Source organism: Artemia sp. Qi Xiang Cuo, chromosome 15, assembly GCF_049724085.1.
Source record: "Artemia sp. Qi Xiang Cuo chromosome 15, ASM4972408v1, whole genome shotgun sequence".
Taxonomy (NCBI): Eukaryota; Metazoa; Arthropoda; class Branchiopoda; order Anostraca; family Artemiidae; genus Artemia; species Artemia sp. Qi Xiang Cuo.
In genome coordinates this window covers 5,237,639-5,257,101 of record NC_142808.1, presented here as the reverse complement: position 1 = coordinate 5,257,101, position 19,463 = coordinate 5,237,639, and the positions used below count along the sequence as shown (strand labels likewise).

General features: G+C 37.2%; 1 protein-coding gene across 1 annotated transcript in view; it reads left to right on the top strand.

Moving 5' to 3' along the window:
• defl (Integrator complex subunit 7) overlaps positions 1–19,463 on the top strand; it is a 156,684-nt gene that overhangs the window by 40,304 nt on the left and 96,917 nt on the right. Inside the window, exons 6-7 of the mRNA XM_089101069.1 lie at positions 6,972–7,091; positions 18,872–18,986. Of these exons, the coding sequence (XP_088957195.1) occupies positions 6,972–7,091; positions 18,872–18,986 (235 nt within the window). The remainder of the gene's footprint in view (positions 1–6,971; positions 7,092–18,871; positions 18,987–19,463) is intronic.

The following is a 19,463-nucleotide window of genomic DNA, read 5'->3' as shown; positions in this document are numbered from 1 at the left end:
TCTAAGGGCTGGAGAAACTGCTGGAAAAAGGGCTTTCATTGAGTCAGGATTTTGCAAGTGGAAAGACAGTTCTGCACTATTAAAGAAACATGATGGTTCTGAAAGACATAGGCATTGTATGTCAGCATGGACGGAATTTAAGATAATGAGTACTGATACTTCAAAATCTATAGCGAATGCCTTAATTCAATCCAGATCTCAAGAGGTTCAGGAAAATAGAGATCATGTGAAGTACATTTTTCGCGCTATTTGCTTTCTTGGCCGCCAGGGTCTTGCTTTGAGGGGTCATGACGAATCAGAAACATCTGCAAACCGGGGTAATTGGGTTGAATTGATGGAGGAAATGTCTAAAGGCGACGAAAAACTGAAGGCCAAGTTACAGCGCCGATATAGTCACTATTGCAGTCATCAGTACCAAAATGATGCAGTTACACTGATAGGAAATAATGCCAAGATATTATTTCAGAAGTAAAATCAGCTAATTACTTTGCTATTCTTGTCGACGAGACAAAAGACGTTTCTACAAAAGAACAATTAGCGATCCTACTCAGGTACATATCAAATGGAAAAGTAGTGGAGCGACCAATTGGCTGCTATCACATGCAAAAATTAGACCCCAAGAGCTTATCCACCTCGATTTGTAAAACTATAGAAAAGCTTGGTGTAGATTTGATGCTGTGTATTGCCCAATGTTATGATGGCGCATCCGTTATGAGTGGGGAATTTAACGGAGTTCAAGCACAGTTTAGGGAGAAGTTGCCTCATGCAGTTCATGTACGCTGTCACGCCCACAGATTAAACTTGGATATGACTGACTGCCTAAGAAATATGAGTGAACTTTCTGAATTTTTCTCTGTGTTGCAAAGACTTTACGCATTTATATCATGCAGCAATACTCATCACGAGCTTTTTGTGGAATCCCAGCGCATTAGCGGGCAAAAGGTCTTGGAGCTAGAGAGAACCGTCCAGACTCGCTGGTTTTACGCAGTCCGCTCTATTTCGAAGGTGAAGGCCATATTTGATTGTATTGCTGCTGCGCTTGCCGCAGTCTCTGATAGTTCCAACGGTGAGGCAGCGTGTGAAGCAAAAGGACTACTGGACAAAATCAACTCTACTTTTTTTGTTTCTACTTTACACATAATGGAAAAAGTATTAGTCATTGTAAATTGTTTATCAGAGCAACTTCAATCCGGAAGTTTGTTGATTTATAAGGCACTTGCACTGATTTCTGGGACATATGAGACACTACAAAAGCTGAGAAATGATAACGAACGGAACAAATTAAGCAAAAACATATCAAAATTCTTGGCTTTACACGATATCCAGGAATCGAAATCTCCACAATCTAAAACCAGTGCTCGAAGCAAGAGAAGTCAAGTCATTTCCATTCGACTCAAAGACTTTCTTTCAAACTCAACAACCGGTAAACGCAATATCAGTCAGCCAGTTGAATCAGACTGCGGTAAACTTCTGTACTTTGATGTAATAGATCGTTTCACGAGTGAGATGGACCAACATTTCATGCAGAATATGCCTCTGCTCGACGCTTTATCTGCCTTCGACCCCTCAAGTTCCAATTTTCTCGAAATTTCGAAAGTGGAAAGAGTTATGTGTCATTATCAAGAGATTCTCGGTGTCGATGACCATGCCATAGAATTCCAGCTTTCTCTTGCAAAGCTGCATCTGTCAAAAAGTGATATTTCAAAAATGGATCTTCTTCGAGCTATCGAAATCTTATCCGACCTCCCAGTTGCCTATTCTGCAGTGCCAAAACTGATGAAGCTTGTTGCTACTTTGCCTGTAACCACTGCCAGTAATGAACGATTCTTCTCGGCATTGGGGCGTGTGAAAGACTATCTGCAATCGACGATGGGAAACGACAGACTCAGTGATCTCATGATAATGGCCGTTGAAAAAGAGGAGGTAAAGAAACTGGATTTGGATAGATTAGTTGACGATTTTGCCAAGCAGTGACTTCGCCGCTACCCCCTGTTTTAGGTATGTTTGCTAAATGTTGTTCTGTTTTTTGCATCTTAATTGAAAAAAAAATCGAAAAAAATCCTTGCCCCCCCCCCCCACATTTTCGTGAATTGGTGCTACTGCTTTTTTATTCAGCAAATTTCATAGCCCGGTGATATTTATCAGACTACAAGATCGAAAAGATCAAGTTTTAATAGTTAAAACGAGTGATTTAGGGAGACAGAGAGGATTACTTTCACTTTTCCACACTTAGAATTATAATTGGTATGCATTTGACTTTTAAGATCATTTTTTATGGCATTAGTGACATTTTGGTTATTTTGAAATTGTATCTATGGGCATGATTATAATTTTTTTCCAATGTTCTTATTTTATCATCATTAGTTGATTGAAATGTTTAACTATAATTGTTTGAAAAAAGAATAAATCTTCAATACCACTTTTTTATTAAGCAAATTTCTTAGCCCGGTGATATTTATCAGAGTACAAGATAGAAAAGATAAAGTTTTAAGGGTTAAACCGTGTGATTCAAGGAAATAGAGAGGATGCTTTCACTTTTCCACACTTAGAATTATAATTGGTATGCATTTGACTTTCACATCCTCTTTTGTGACATTAGTGACATTATGGTTGTTTTGACGTTGTATTTATGGGCATGATTTTAAATGTTTTCGAGTGTTCTTATTTTATAAGGATTAACTGATTGTAATGTTTAATTATAATTGTTTATAGAAAGAATAAATCCTCGATACCACTTTTTTTTATCAAGCAAATTTCTTAGCCCGGTGATATTTATCACACTACAAGATGGAAAAGATCAAGTTTTAAGAGTTAAACCGTGTGAGTTAAGGAAATTGAGAGGATGCTTTCACTTTTCCACACTTAGAATTATAATTGGTATGCTTTGACTTTTCAGATCATTTTTTATGGCATTAGTGACATTTTGGTTATTTTGAAATTGTATCTATGGGCATGATTATAATTTTTTTCCAATGTTCTTATTTTAGCATCATTAGTTGATTGTAATGTATAACTATAATTGTTTAAAAAAAGAATAAATCTTCAAAACCACATTTTTATTAAGCAAATTTCTTAGCCCGGTGATATTTTTCAGAGTACAAGATGGAAAAGATAAAAATTTTAGGGTTAAACCGTGTGATTCAAGGAAATAGAGAGGATGCTTTCACTTTTCCACACTTAGAATTATAATTGGTATGCATCTGACTTTTCAGATCCTTTTTTGTGACATTAGTGACATTATTGTTATTTTGAAATTGTATTTATGGGCATGGTTAAAAATTTTCCCCAGTGTTCTTATTTTGTAATGATTAATTGATTGTAATAATTGTTTAAAAATAAATCCTCAATATAACTTTTTTGACCGTTTTGGTTTATCCCCAAGTTTTGATTTGGGACTAAGACATTATTTTTGAGAAATTTGACCCTTTAATAAACACACACTACTAAGACCAATCTTTTCATGTTAGGCTCAACCACAGTTAATGAATATATTTTCTTTTGTTTCTCTGTATGTTGTATCTTTTTCTGATATAAAGCCAATATAAAAAGAGAAAAAAATAAAAAAGAAAAAAGTTTGGGATTTTTTTAGCCTTTTGACATTTAATCTTTCCGCTACGTTCTACACTACTTATTCCACGTCACTATACGACTTAAAGTTTTAGTTAAAATCCAGTCAGATACACAGGCGTAGAATCTTTGACCCTTGCCCCCCCCCCGGAAAAAGACCTTCAGATTTTATAATTTTGATGGTAATTTCTAATTTCAAACATTATTTGCATAATTTGTCCTTTAATTGCTCTTTTAGTTTCAAGCTTAATTGTACAAGGTTTACACAAAAAAACTGGAACTTTTAACAATCCAATAAAACTTAGGGTGGTAAAAGAAATACAGTTTATTGTTGTTAAAACCTTAAAACCGTTTCATTGTAATTTAATAGATAGGTTTTGATTCGATGTTGTTTACATATCTATATGCATATAATAGGACTATCTTTCCATTTTCTAAAATTTATTTTTAAATGTTATATTTCACTAATTTGGGTTAAACTTTTATTGACCATTTTTATGCTTGATTGATGTTTCTTTAATTTTCGTCTTACTGCAGTCGTTGTTTCTTTGCTTTATTTTTCTCTTATATTTTTTCTCTTATTATTTTTCTTCTCTATATTCTTATATTTCTATATTCATATATATTCATATATTTCTCTTATTATATTTATTTATTATTTTTCGACTTATTATTTTCTCTTATATGAAGTGAATTCGGCTATATTAGAGCTTGTGATAGCCATTGGAAAATAAATATTATCTTATTTTTTCGAAATAATGTATTGGGTTTATTGGATTATTAAAAAGTTCCTCCTACAGTGTGTCACAACATATTTCATTTTTTTTATCTTCATTTTGAATGATGAAGGTGCTTATGCTTGAATTATTGATTAATGGGATGTGTCTGAAATGACACAGGATTTGACTGAAATGATACTTGAGGATTGAAATATGGTACACAGCGAGGATGGAAATATGGTATGCAATCCCCGCATGTGCATTATGCATAGACAAATTGTTGCTGTTTATTTGCACCAACAGAAACCCCATCTATAACCCTAATCTTTTTGTTCGCTTTAGAGGGTGCGGGTTATTTCCAAAATGATTAGCAAAGCGGAAAACACTAGCCTTTGAGTTTTGAATGTTTGATCAGTAAATGATTTTCTTATGTCTAGTAGTTTAATGGGTGACGATTTGACATGAGACTTGGAAGAACAAGAAAATTGGACCTATAAAGGTGACACTATGAATGTGAAAGATTTATTTTTCTTCTTATTTTGATTGTATTTGTTTTTGGTTTCTGTGTTCTATAGTTTGCACATGTCAACAAAGTTTTTCGGTTCAGTTCAATATTTTATTTCAGTTAACGATGTAACGCAAAAAGAAAAAACAACGAACAACCAAATTTATATAAAAATAAAGTATAAAACACAATTAAGCCTATACTTGTTTATTTACAAACCAAGCCGTTGCCAAAGGGCTCACTTAATATGACTATCTAGATGAAACCTTTATACTGAACTAATTAAAATCAAGTACTTGCGGGCATCAAGCCATGGCTAATTATAGAAAAAGCCAAGACAGATAGTCCGAGTGAGTGAGAGGCAAATCTGGCATAAGTCCTTTTTAGGATTGTATAAAAATGATGTCATTTCATTTGTTGATAGATAAGTCTATCATCCATCCGTCTATTCATTAATATTAGGGCAGAACTAATGTAAGCATTTAAAGTATTCAAGGGTCAAGTAATTAAAGGGTCTTTGAAATAGTCTTTAAAACTTTTGAATATTTAAAGGTTTTAGAACCCTCGATTTCATTTCTGCACGTTAAAGGAAGGTGGCGATTTCTTTCCACATTGGTCTGAATTTGTCTGCCTCCCCGGAGAAATAGAAGCTAATGAACCAAAAAGTGACTTCCTTTTTGTCTTTAACTCCCTCCCCTCTAATAAAGACATACCTGGTTGAAACCTTTATAGTATTAAAATATTCAAAGTTCCAGGTAGTATTTGTAATTTTTGAAGATTTGAAAACATTTTTGTAAAGACTAAAACTTGAGCCGAAAAATAGAGCACTCTTAAATTCATTTCTTCGCAATAAAGTGAGATGGGCGATTCTTCCTTAGATCAGTCTGAATTACATCCTGTTCCTTGGAAAAATTAAAAATAATAAAAATTATAAAAATATACTCTAGCCGAATTTGACCTCCCTTTCCCGGGAATAACTTTCTGAGCCTTCTTCTTCTTCTAAAAAACAGCACCTGGAATCCACAACAGACTCCTTTCGGGTTCTAGCAGGTTTTCTCTGAATGCATAATTGATTTGTCAAATACCAAGACAATCATCAGATAAACAAAAGGCTCTTTCTTTTCTTCAAAATAAACGCAATCTTTATATAACTTTTAGTTGCTTTTTAAGGATTATAATACACTTGATTAACCTATAACAAACACAATAGCACAAAACAAAAGGAAATTAAGAAACAGGGAAAAAGGATGACTTATGGGAAGTACAAGTACTCGAGCTGCTTGTTCCCGGGAATTTAAGGCCTTTCGACTGGCTGGTACCTATCCTCTTGAAAAGACGAAAAAGGATGACTTATGGGAAGTACAAGTACTCGAGCTGCTTGTTCCCGGGAATTTAAGGCCTTTCGACTGGCTGGTACCTATCCTCTTGAAAAGACGGCTTTAAAAGATGATTTTTATATATTCTAAAATCGTATATTTTTCCAGTAAAAAAGGGGAACTCTTTATTGGTTTTAGAGGGTGGTATGAATTGTGAACAATAGCTTTTCAGTTCTGTATCAATTTTTTTTTTATTTCGAATCCAAAAATGTCATCAGCAGTATTTTACTATTACCGATTTTATCCGATTTTAGATTGGCGGGCAAGCCCACCTTTAATTGTGGTGACTTTAACCTCAGAGTGTTTATCCACCAGTCGTGTGCTCATTTTTGAATAACAGCCTTAATATTTACCGTAATCGAATCATCCCCTTTTCCCACCCATTTTAGACGGGCTTGCTCCAGCGCACACGAGCAGGCAGAATAGTCTGAAGAACCCACCTTGGAAAAATAAAATAACAGGGACTGACAATCTTTTTCTTGTCTCTGACACACACCCTCCCCTTCAGGCACAGGTTCTGTCTGCTTATGCTTGGGTATAGTTTTACTTAAACTTATACAGTTTATTTTACAGTTTTTTTTTATTTATGTAAATGTATGGTTTATTTAATAGCATACAGTAGGGTTTATTATATGCTAAGTATGGTTTGCTGTTTCTGTTGGCTTGCATTTTGAGAAATTTGGCGTTTGAATATTTCTCTTCCTATTAATTTACTATTTTACAGAAATTCACTATTGTTGTTTATAAAATTAATCCTGTCAAAAGTAATTTAATCGAATCCCGTTTTTGTCTATTTTTTATAAGGTCAACTTGTTGTTGCGTCGGCTACGAACAGATCCAAACAGAGTGGTGCGGATCCATTGTTTAAAGAACTTGAAAAAGCTGGCAAAGAAAGGATATCTTTGGAATAAGGAGCAAACTAATGTAAGACCTGATTTTTATTCACTTTTTATTTGCTAAGACTAAACTAAAGGTTTATTCCAAAGAATTCAGGATCCTTTAGACACTTAAACAAATTTCATATGTCTCGTATTTGTGAGTACATATACGGTTATAATCTCTAATATAATCACTATGTTAGAAATTAGATTTGAGGGTATAAGTTGAAGATATAATACCCTACAGCCAATCATTTGGTTAAAAGGAAATCTAAATTATCTTGTGATTTACCATAAAACTTTACCAACATCTAATAATATAATATAATAGTCAATCAGTGTATATACGGTTATAATCTCTAATATAATCATCACATTAGAGATTAGATTCGAGGGTATAAGTCGAAGATAAAATGCCCTACAGCCAATCATTCTGCTCAAAGGAACTAAATTATCTTACGATTTACCACAAAACTGAACCAACATCTAATAGTATAATATAATAGTCTGATAATATAACGCTTTTGGTTTTTATTTCTGACCACTTCCCGGTCTCAGTAAGTGTCAATCTCAATCATATTCCGCCAGATAAGTGGACTAAAAAACAAGAACAGGACAAGCTCGACAGAGAAGTGTCCCAAATTACTAGCAATGCGAATCTTTAGAAGATTCGTATTCTATGTTGCCTCCTTAACAAGTTTTCTTGTGTTTAGCTTCACGAAGCTTGTTTGTAACTTAATATCTTTGTTATCTAATTCTTTCTGAGGTAAAATGTGGAGGGAGGGAAGCCCGTGGTCGAAATCCGAAGAGAATCTAGAAAAGTTCATAGCGTCTAAAATTCGCTATTCGAAAGTTTCCTAAGTTTTATTCCAAACACAGTAGTTAGCAACAAAGCCCTTTTCAGCAAACGCCCGAGAAAACACAAATGCCCTCTGGGAAAGCCATGTTTGTGCAAAAAGTATTAAGAGTGTCAATAATGTTAGCGAAAAGTATGAAGGTGAGTTTGCTGCCCCATCGCAGGATGTTAAAGATGGTCCGGAAGAAAAGTTAAAGCAAAGCCTAGAAATTTCTTTCAAAAGTGACCTCATAGTGACATGTTCCATGTTGGTTCACGTCATTGGAAAGCTCAAGAAGAATATTTTGAAGGTCAAGTATTTAATAAGTAGGTAAAAAGTAAGTGAGTAAGTATGGCGGCACTAGCCTCTCTAGGTCCAAACCGGCGGTCCTGATCTCCGTTTCATGGCCCTTCAGCCAGGAAGTGCAATGGGAGGTTGAGGGCTAGCCATCCTGTACTTTCGCTCACCCTTCCTGCTTACCTTCCCCAAATTTCTTCAGGTACCCATTCAGAGCTGGGTTGATTAGGGGTGAGCTTAAAGACTCACATCTCTGACCCCCTCCCAAACCAAATAACCGACCACGCAAGAAATCGAACCCGTGCCCCTTGGACAAAGGATTCCAAAGGGTATAATACGTGCAGCCCTTCTAAATCTTATTGGTCCTATCCTAATAGATTACTTGTATATGTTGTTTCAAACGATTTTTATAATTGGTATTGTGCTTAAATCGTTCTCAAAGAGTAAGCTGTTGCCTGTGATAAAACGGGATAGATCTACAAATTGATGTAGCTCTTACCGTCCCATAACAAATTAATTTTTTTTTTTTAATATTTTCGAATTACGTACTTGCGTTAGTAGCTGGTTTCGTACTAAATCAGGATTGTGACTATCCCCGCTTATTATGATCATTTTGATGAACTTTGTGTTATGGAGCACAGGAAAGGTAATGGGAGAGCACGAAATCAAATCGGGAAGGAAAGCGTTCCTAGACTTAGATTTTGCTGGTGATTTTAACATCCTAGATGAAAGTGTGAGCAAAATGTACTTTTAGAGGTTTTGTGAGTTTAGGGTGCTAGAATAGGCTTTAAATTGTTGTTAAGAAGACTAAGTCGTTAAGGCTCGGAATAACTGAAGATGAAAAGGTGACGTTGGGTGAAGAAATTATCGATCAAGTAGACAACTTCACTTACCTTGGTAGTATCAGAGGCAACGCTATAGCGTTGCCTATAGTAAAGGCCTTACGGCTCCAATGTTTTATTATTTTTTTTCCCAGAGGCACTTCATATGGAAGGGGTCGTCGTATAAACAGGAAACGGGGCTCATTCGATTGGAAATAGGAAGTTCTAGTGCCCTTTTTAAGAGTCAAAAATGATCGGAGGGATGCTAGCCCCCCCCCCCCACGCCCTTTTTGCCCAAATACATCCAGTAAAAACTACTAGATAGCCATTTTGTTAAAAATAGTTTGAAAATCATATAACCAAAACTCCGGGGTCGATACAACCCCCCAGGGTCTGGAGGCAGGCGTTTTAAGTTATGACCTGGGGGCATATATGGTTCTTATAGAAGAGACGCTTGTATAAACTACAAATAGGTCTCATTTGATTGGAAATTCAAATTTCAAGTTCTGTTTTTAAGAGTCAAAAGAGATCGAAGTGCAACTAGCCCCCCCCCCCCCGCCCCACGTTTTTTCCCCAAAAATACATCCGATAAAAAATTGAGATAGCCATTTTGTTAAAAACAGTTCAAGGATCATATAACGAAAACTGCGGGGTCGACTCAACCCCCAGAGGTCTGGAGGCAGGCGTTGTAAGTTATGCCTTGAGGGCATATATGGTTCTTATAGAAGGGATGCTCGTATAAAGTTCAGAGAGGGCTCATTTGATTGGAAACTGAAAGTTCTAGTTCATTTCTTAAGCGTCAAAAGAGTTCTTGGGGGAGATAGACCTCCCCGCCCGACGCCCTTTTTTCCCAAACCCATCCAATAGAAATAAGTGATAGCCATTTTATTAAAAATAGTCAAAAAATCAGATAATAAAAACTCCGGGGATCAACACGACCCCCCAGAGACCGGGGGCCAGTGTTATAAATTATACCCCGGAGGTGTATAAGGTTTTCATGTAAGGGGATGTCGTATAAACTTCAGAGATGGTTTATTTGATTGGAAATTGAAGGTTCTAGTTAGCTTTTTGAGTCAAAAGAGGTCAGAGGGCATATACCCCTCCCCCCTCCGCCACGCACACACACCCACTTTCCCCAGGTGCATCCGAAAATATTTTTGGGATTGCCAGTTTGTTTGAAATACTCAACGATCAGATAACAAAAATATCGGAGTCAACATCACCTTCCATAGCCCTGGGGGCACATAAAACTCTTATGGAAGAAGTGGTCATAAAACCTTGGAGGGGACTCAAATGATTAGAAATTGAAAGTTCTAATCCCCTTTTTAAGAGTAAAAAGTGATACAATGACAACTACCCCCCCCCCCTAACCCTCTTTTCCCCAAAAGCATGCGATCGATTTTTTTTATACAGCCATTTTGTTAAAGATGGACCAAAAATCATATAACAAAGCTCCAGGGATAGTACATCCCACCAGAACCTGGGGGCAAGCGCTGTAAATTATGCCCTGGGGGCATGTAAGGTTTTTAGAAAAGAGATGGTAGTATAAGCTTTGGAGGGGGCTCATTGATTTTATATCGCAATTTCTAGTGCCCTTTTTAAGAGTAAAAAGTGATCGGAGGGCAACTAGTCCCCCCAGGGCCTCTTTTTCCCCAAATGTATCTGATCAAAATTTTGAGATAACTATTTTGTTAAAAATAGGTTATAGATTAAATAACAAAAAACCGGGTGTCAACACAACCCCCCAGAGCCCGGGGGAAGTGTTTTAAGTTATGCCCCGGGGGCAGATAAGTTTTTATGAAAGGGGCTGTCGTATAAACATCAGAGGTGGCTTATTTGATTGGAAATTGAAATTTCTATTTACCTTTTTAAGAGTCACCAAAAGTGACTGGTGGGCATATACCCCACTCCCCCTCTTTTCCCCAAGTGAATCCAATCAAAATTTCGAGATAGCCATTTTTTTTAAATAGTCCAACGATTCGATGACAAAACTTCGGGGTCAACATACCCCCCCCCCCCGAAATCCGGGAGAAGGGTTGTGACTTATACCCCAGGGGAATATAAGGTCTCTACAGGAAAGGTGGTCGTATAATTTTCGGAAGGGACTCAAATGATTAGAAATTGAAAGCTCTAGTCTCCTTTTTAAGAGTCAAAAGTGATCTGATGGCAACTAGCCTCTCTCCACCAACTCCAAGGCTATAAGGCTTCATTTTTTTTCATAGAGGCAGTTGATATAGAAACTTCGGAGGGGGCTCATTCGATTGTAAATCGGAAGTTATTGTGCCCTTTTTTGATAGGCAGCGCGATAGCGCTACCTAAGTAAGTAAAGAAGGATGTGGGCACAATGTATTATTATTTTTTTTTCCATAGCCGGGCACTTCGTATAGAAGGAGTTGTCGTAGAAACTTCGAAAAGGGCTCATTCGATTGAAAGTTGGACTGGCTAGTACCCTTTTTAATAGTCGAAAGTGATTAGAGGGAAACTAGCCCCCCCCCCCCCCCAATCTCATCATTTTCAAAAGCAACTCCAATCGCAATTTTGAGGCAGCCCCTATGTACAGTGGGGTTGATACCCCGATAGTAAGGATGTTTTGGATAGGACAATCCCAACTTGTCTTTAAGGCAAGGGGTCGCAAGTGTAAACAAAATCACATTTACAACCGATGTTGCTAAAACTCATCATTTATTATTTTTTTCCTTTATTGAAGGGCAGTTCAAATCGAAGTAGTTGTCGTAGGAACCTCGAAAAGGGCTCATTCAATTGGAAATTGGAGTGCCTTGTTCCCTTTTTAATAGTCGAAAGTGTTTGGAAGGCAACTAAAAATTCTTCCACACCAATTATGCTTTGACCCATATTGCATCCAAATGTATAGATAATTAGTTGGGTATACGTTGTTGGTTTCATGTTAGATATTTCGCTTTTGAGGCGGATACTTCCCCATAGCCCTTAAGGTACGTGCGGTAAGTCGTGCCCTCTTGGCATGCTATGTTTATATAGAAAATGTTGTCGTAGAAACTTCAAGAGGTACTCATTCAATTGAAAATTGAAAATATTAGTGCCCTTTTTAACAGTCGAACATGATTGGGAAGGCAATTGCCCTCCCCCCCACGCCCATCATTCCCCCAAACACATCCAATCAAAATTTTGAGATAGCCATTTTGTTCAGAGTAGTTGATTTCCAGATAAAAAATATGTTTTTGAGGAGGACACTCCCCCCCCCCTCTGGGGGCATATAAGGTTTTTATAGAAAGTGTTGTCGTAGAAACTTCAAAAAAGCTCATTCGATTGGAAATTCAAAGGAGAAGGGCCCTTTTTAATAGTTGAAAGTGATTGGAGGGCAACTAGCCCCCCCCCCCCAACGCCCATCATTCCCCTAAACACATCCAATAAACATTTTGAGATAACCAATTCATCCCACGACGTTCAATGTTCAGGAAATTATACCTTTGAGCCGGACACTCTCCCCACAGTCATCAGGACAAGGGTTATAAGTTATGTCCTGGGGGCATATAAGGTTTTTATGGAAATCTTTGTCGTAGAAACTTGAAAAAAGGCTAATACAACTTTAAATTTAAAGGCCTAGTACCCTTTTTATAGTCGAAAGGGATTTGAGGGCAACTAACCCCACTCTCACTCCCACCTTTTCCCCAAACAGCCATTTTATTCAAAGTAGTTGAAAGTTTTGGAAATCAGATCTTTAAGCATGACAACCCCTCCCCCAGAGCCCTCAGGGCAAGGGTTGTAAGTTATGCCCTGGAGGAATATAAAGTTTTATTGAGAGCGTTGTCTTAGAAACTTCAAAATGGCTCATTCAATTGGAAATTGAAAGGCCTAGTGCCTTTTTTAATAGTTGAAAGTGATGGGATAGCGACTAACGTCCCTCTCACGCCACTATTTTCCCAAACACATCCAATCAAAATTTTGAGATATCCATCTTGTTGAACGTAGTTGATCGCTCTGGAAATTAGGTATTTTACGGTGATATCCCCCTCAGAGCCCTCAGTGCAAGGATTTTAAGTTATGCCCTAGGGGCATATAAAGTTTTTGTAGAAAGCGTTGTCGTAGAAACTTCAAAAGGGCACATTCAATTGGAAATTGAAAGGGCTAGTGCCTTTTTTAATAGTTGAAAGTGATTGCATAGCGACTAACGCCCCTCTCACGCCCACCGTTTTCCAAAACACATCCAATCAAAATTTTGAGATATCAATTTTATTCAAAGTAGTTAAACGTTCTGGAAATTAGGTGTTTTAGGATGATAACCCCCTCAGAGCCCTCAGTGCAAGGGTTGTAAGTTATGCCTTGGGGGCATATAAGGTTCATATAGAAAGTTTTTGTATAAATCATAGACAGCGCGATCGTGCTGCCTAAGTAAAGAACGGGGATACTCGAGAACAAGATAAGAAACGGGGACTAAGTAAAGAGGAGGACACTCCCCCACAACCCTCAGGGCAAGGGTTTTAAGTTATGCCCTGGGGGCCTATAAGAACGATGTTGGCACAATGTATTATTTATTATTTTTTTCCTTTACAGCAGGGCACTTCGTATCGAAGAAATTGTCGCAGAAACTTCAAAAAGGGCCCATTCAATTGGAAATTGGAGTGGCTTGTGCCGTTTTTAATAGTCGAAAGGGATTGGAAGGTGACTAAAAACCCTTCCCCCCACCATTTCCCGAAACACATCCAATCGAGATTTTGAGATAGCCATTTTGTTCAGCGTAGTTGATTTCCAGATAAAAATTATGTTTTTGAGGATGACAGTCCCTCACAGTGCGTAGGGCAAGGGTTGTAAGTTATGCCCTGGGGGCATATAAGGCTTTTTATAGAAGGTGTTGTCGTAGAAACTTCAAAATAGGCTCATTTGATTGGGAGTTCAAAGGGCTAGTGTCCTTTTGAATAGTCGAAAGTGATTAGACGGTAACTAACCTGCCTCTCACGCCCACCTTTTCCTCAAACACATCTAATCAAAACTTTAAGATAGCCATTTTATTCAACATAGTTTTAAGTTCTGGAAATTAGGTCTTTGAGGATGACACCGGCCCCCCCCCCCCCCGCAGCCCTCAGGGCAAGGGTTGTAAATTATGCCCAGGGGGCACATAAGGTTTCTATACAACGCGTTGTCGTAGAAACTTCAAAAAGGGCTCATTCGATTGTAAATTGAAATGGCTAGTGCCCTTTTTAATAGTCGAAAGTGATTGGAAAGCAACTAACACCCCTTCTTCGCCCACTATTTCCTCAAACATATCCAATAAAGATTTTGAGATAGCCATTTTGTTCCACGCAGTTCAAAGTTCAGGAAATTATACCTTTGAGCTGGACACTCCCTCCACAGTCTTCAGGTTAAGGGTTATAAGTTATGCCCTTGGGGGCATTTAAGTTTTTTATTGAAATCTTTGTCGTAGGAACTTGAAAAAGGGCTCATTCGATTGGAAATTCTAAGGGCTAGTGCCCTTTTTAATAGTCGAAAGTGATTCGAGGGCAAACAACCCCCCTCTCACGCCCATCTCTTCTCCAAACACATCCAATCAATATTTTAGACGGCCATTTTATTCAACGTTGTTGAAAGTTTTGGAAATTAGGTCTTTAAGGATGACAACCCCTGCCCCCCACAGCCATCACGGCAAGGGTTGTAAATTATGCCCTGGGGGCATATAAGGTTTTATTGAAATCGTATAAACTTCGAAAGGGCTCATTCAATTGGAAATTGGAAGGGCTAGTTTCTTTTTTTATAGTTGAGAGTGAATGGAGAGCGACTAACACCCCTCTCACGCCCACCGTTCTCCAAAACACATCCAATCAAAATTTTTAGATATCAATTTTGTTCAAAGTAGTTAAACGTTCTGGAAATTAGGTGTTTTAGGATGATAACCCCCTCAGAGCCCTCAGTGCAAGGGTTGTAAGTTATGCCCTGGGGGCATATAAGGTTTATATAGAAAGTTGTTGTATAAATCATAGAGAGCGCGATCGTGCTGCCTAAGTAAAGAACGGGGATACTCGAGAACAAGATAAGAAACGGGGACTAAGTAAAGAGGAGGACACTCCCCCACAACCCTCAGGACAAGGGTTTTAAGTTATGCCCTGGGGGCATATAAGAACGATGTTGGCACAATGTATTATTTATGAATTTTTTCCTTTAGAGCAGGACACTTCGTATCGAAGAAATTGTCGTAGAAACTTCAAAAAGGGCTCATTCAATTGGAAATTGGAGTGGCTTGTGCCGTTTTTAATAGTCGAAAGGGATTGGAAGGTGACTAACAACCCTTCCACGCCCACCATTTCCCGAAACACATCCAATCAAGATTTTGAGATAGCCATTTTGTTCAGCGTAGTTTATTTCAAGATAAAAATTATGTTTTTGAGGATGACAGTCCCTCACAGCGCTTAGGGCAAGGGTTGTAAGTTATGCCCTGGGGGCATATAAGGCTTTTTATAGAAGGCATTGTCGTAGAAACTTCAAAATAGGCTCATTCGATTGGGAATTCAAAGGGCTAGTGCGCTTTTTAATAGTCGAAAGTGATTAGAGGGTAACTAACCCGCCTCTCACGCCCACCTTTTCCCCAAACACATCTAATCAAAACTTTAAGATAGACATTTTATTCAACGTAGTTTTAAGTTCTGGAAATTAGGTCTTTGAGGATGACAGCGTCCCCCCCCCCGCAACCCTCAGGGCAAGGGTTGTAAGTTATGCCCAGGGGGCATATGAGGTTTCTATATAACGCGTTGTCGTAGAAACTTCAAAAAGGGCTCATTCGATTGTAAATTGAAATGGCTAGTGCTCTTTTTAATAGTCGAAAGTGATTGGAAAGCAACTAACACCCCTTCTTCGCCCACCATTTCCCCAAACATATCCAATACAGATTTTGAGATAGCCATTTTGTTCCACGCAGTTCAAAAGTTCAGGAAATTATACCTTTGAGCAGGACACTCCCTCCACAGTCTTCAGGTTAAGGGTTATAAGTTATGCCCTTGGGGGCATTTAAGGTTTTTATTGAAATCTTTGTCGTAGAAACTTGAAAAAGAGCTCATTCGATTGGAAATTCTAAGGGCTAGTGCCCTTTTTAATAGTCGAAAGTGATTTGAGGGCAACTAACCCCCCTCTCCCGCGCATCTTTTCCCCAAACACATCCAATCAATATTTCAGGTAGCCATTTTAGTCAACGTAGTTGAAAGTTTTGGAAATTAGGTCTTTAAGGATGACAACCCCTCCCCCCCCCCCACAGTCATCACGGCAAGGGTTGTAAATTATGCCCTGGGGGCATATAAGGTTTTTATTGAAATCGTAGAAACTTCGAAAGGGCTCATTCAATTGGAAATTGGAAGGGCTAGTGTCTTTTTTAATAGTTGAGAGTGATTGGAGAGCGACTAACACCCCTCTCATGCCGACCATTTTCCCAAACACATCCAATCAAAATTTTGAGATATCCATTTTGTTCAACGTAGTTGAAAGTTCTTAAAATTAGGTCTTTTAGGATGATAACTCCCCTCAAAGCCCTCAGTGCAAGGGTTGTAAGTTATGCCCTGGGGTCATATAAAGTTTGTATAGAAAGTTGTTATAGAAATTTCAAAAAGAGCTCATTTAATTGGAAATTGAAATTGCCCTTTTTAATAGTCGAAAGTGATTGCATAGTAATTAACCCCCCTCTTACGCCCGCCATTTCCCCAAAAACTGGAAATGATGAAAGTTCTGGAAATTATATATTTAAGGATGACAAACCCCCCTCCGAGCCCCAAGGGCAAAGGTTGTAAGTTCTGCCCTGGGGGTATATAAAGTTTTTATAGATAGAGTTGTCGTAAAACTTCAAAAGGGGTTCATTCAATTTGAAATTGAGAGGGCTAGTGCCTGTTGTAATAGTCGAAAGTGATTGGAGGGTAACTCACGCCCAACATTCCTCCAAACACTTCCAATCAAAATTTTCAGATAGAAATTTTATTCAAAGTAGTAAAAAGTTCTGGAAACTAGGTCTTTGAGAATGACAACCCCCCCCCCCCTGAGGACTCAGGGCAAGGGTTGTAAGTTATGCCTTGGGGGCATATCAGATTTTTATTGAAAGTTTTGTCGTAGAAACTTCAAACGGGCTCATTTGATTGGAAATTGAAAGGGCTAGAGCCATTTTTAATAGTTGAAAGTGATTGGAGAGCGACTACCGCCCCTCTCACGCCTACCATTTCCCCAAACACATCCAGTCAAAATTTTGAGATAGCCATTTTGTTTAACATAGTTGAAAGTTCTGGAAATTCGGTCATAGAGGATGACAACCACCCTAACAGATCTTAGGGTAAGGGTTGTAATTTTTGCCCTGGGGCATATAAGGTATTTATAGAAAGCGTTGCATTTCCAAAAGAGCTCATTTGATTGGAAATCAAAAGGCCTAGTGCCCTTTTTAATAGTCGAAAGTGATTGGAAGGCTTGACATTTTTATATTAAAGATCGTTGTGGGTATAATGTATTATTTTTTGTTGTTTTTGTTTAGACCAGGGCAGTTCCTATCGAAAGAGTTGTCATGGAAACTTCGAAAAGGGCTCATTCGATTGATAATAGAAAGGACTGATGCTCTTTTTAATAGTCAAAAGTAATTGGAGGGCAACTAATCACCCTTCCACTCTCACCTTCCCACGCCCACCCTCCCATTTGCCCATTATTTTTAAAAACTAAATGCTGCCTTAAGATTAAATAAAAATGTACAGTGTTAATGCTAATTCCCTATGAGGCATCTCAGCAGTATCCCAAGAACCACTGAGGGTACTATGTTAAAACTTTTGGGGCTACTTCTGCTCTTAAAATTTAACCAAATCAAAGTAACGTAAGTGTATCCAAGCTTATCAAAGAAAGTAAACAGATTTTTTTTGTGATTGGTATCAAGTTTTTTATTTCATATCAACTAAAGAAGCTATGAAACTAAATCAAACAGTAGTATTTGTGTCCAGATTTTTAAAAGGGTGTTTGTTGTTAAAAATTGCTGAAAATGTTTCTCCAGCATACAAATAGCAGGCCAAACCATAAAGTCATAAAAAACGAAAAGATTTAAAGCATTATTTTCTTTTTCCCTGAAAAGACTATGTCAATTTAAAACGAACAGAAATTAAATAAAAAAAAACTTTTTCCACAAAATAAGTTTCTCAAAGGAAAGTAAAGAACTCCATTAAACAAAAAATAGCAAAAATAAAATCAAATAATCTACCAAGCGTGAAACTACCACAAATCAGCGTCGATAAATAAATGAAACCCAAAACGAACAGAAATTACAATAAATAACCGAGTCAAACTCAAAACGAGCAGAAATTAAAATAGGTTGGGTTCAAAGCCCCTATGTCTTCCCAAGGCCAGAACAAAATTTGTACTTTACTGAAAAAAATACAGATGAATGTGCATTGTCAGTTTAATATGCATATACTGATATTTAGTAATCAAAATGCTTATATTGTTTGATTTATTAATTTTATAAAAGTAAAAACATTTATATAGTCTACTTATCATTGCCTGCGTTACACACAAAAATTTGCCTACTTGAAATCGCATAACGTAACGCAAAGTCTTAAATTTCTAGTGCGTTTTTCTATGGTGTGGGGAAATTTATTATGGTGTACGGATTTTGTATGGTGAAGTGGTGAAAATTTTATATGATGTAGATAAAAAGAACGATTATAATTAGGGATTCCATCACGGGAATCTCCTTTGAATCCTTTAGAAGTGGCTGCCATGTGCATTTATGTACGTAAGTATATACTTTATACAAGGCTATGTGAAAATGCTTATTATGCCATGTTTTGCTTGTAATATTATGTTTTTTAAAGTTAAAATGTGTTATGTAGAAGTATGTGTATTATATTAAGTTATGTTTATTATAATATGTTATTTATAAATAGTGTATATTACAGAATTTGTTGGAGATTACACCTGGAGAACTGAACCAAATAGAAGAAGCCTTAATTTTGGAAGTGCTTGCTGAACTTGTTACTAATGAAGGAATTAATTCGCTTGATCTTCTACCAGGTAAAGTGTTAACAGCTAATCGAAAAAAAGGGGGTGGGGGTAAAAATTTAAACCAAACCTTTGTTCTTTTTAAGGAAATTCAGTACTTATTTGAGATACTGCAAAATCTTAAACCTTTTTAATTTCCCAGATTCTGTTCATGTAAAAATGATTATATTGAAAACGAAACAAAAAAGTAACAAAACAAAAAAGATATGAATATGACTAAATTTTATTTGTATCTGAAAACTCCTGCACAGGCTTTGCGTTTTATAAACATTTAGTGTCGGCCTAGGTATCAAAACTAGGTATCTAGGTATCAAAACTGACCGACTTTTTTTCTGCAATGAGTCAGTTCTTTTTTCATATTTTTTAACACAAAACTCGAATCACTTCGCCCTCCCTAAAATTCTATAATAATAATAATAATTTATTCATTGCCCACTATAAAAAAGAAGCGGAGTACATAAAAAAAAAAAAAAAAAAAAAAAAAAAAAA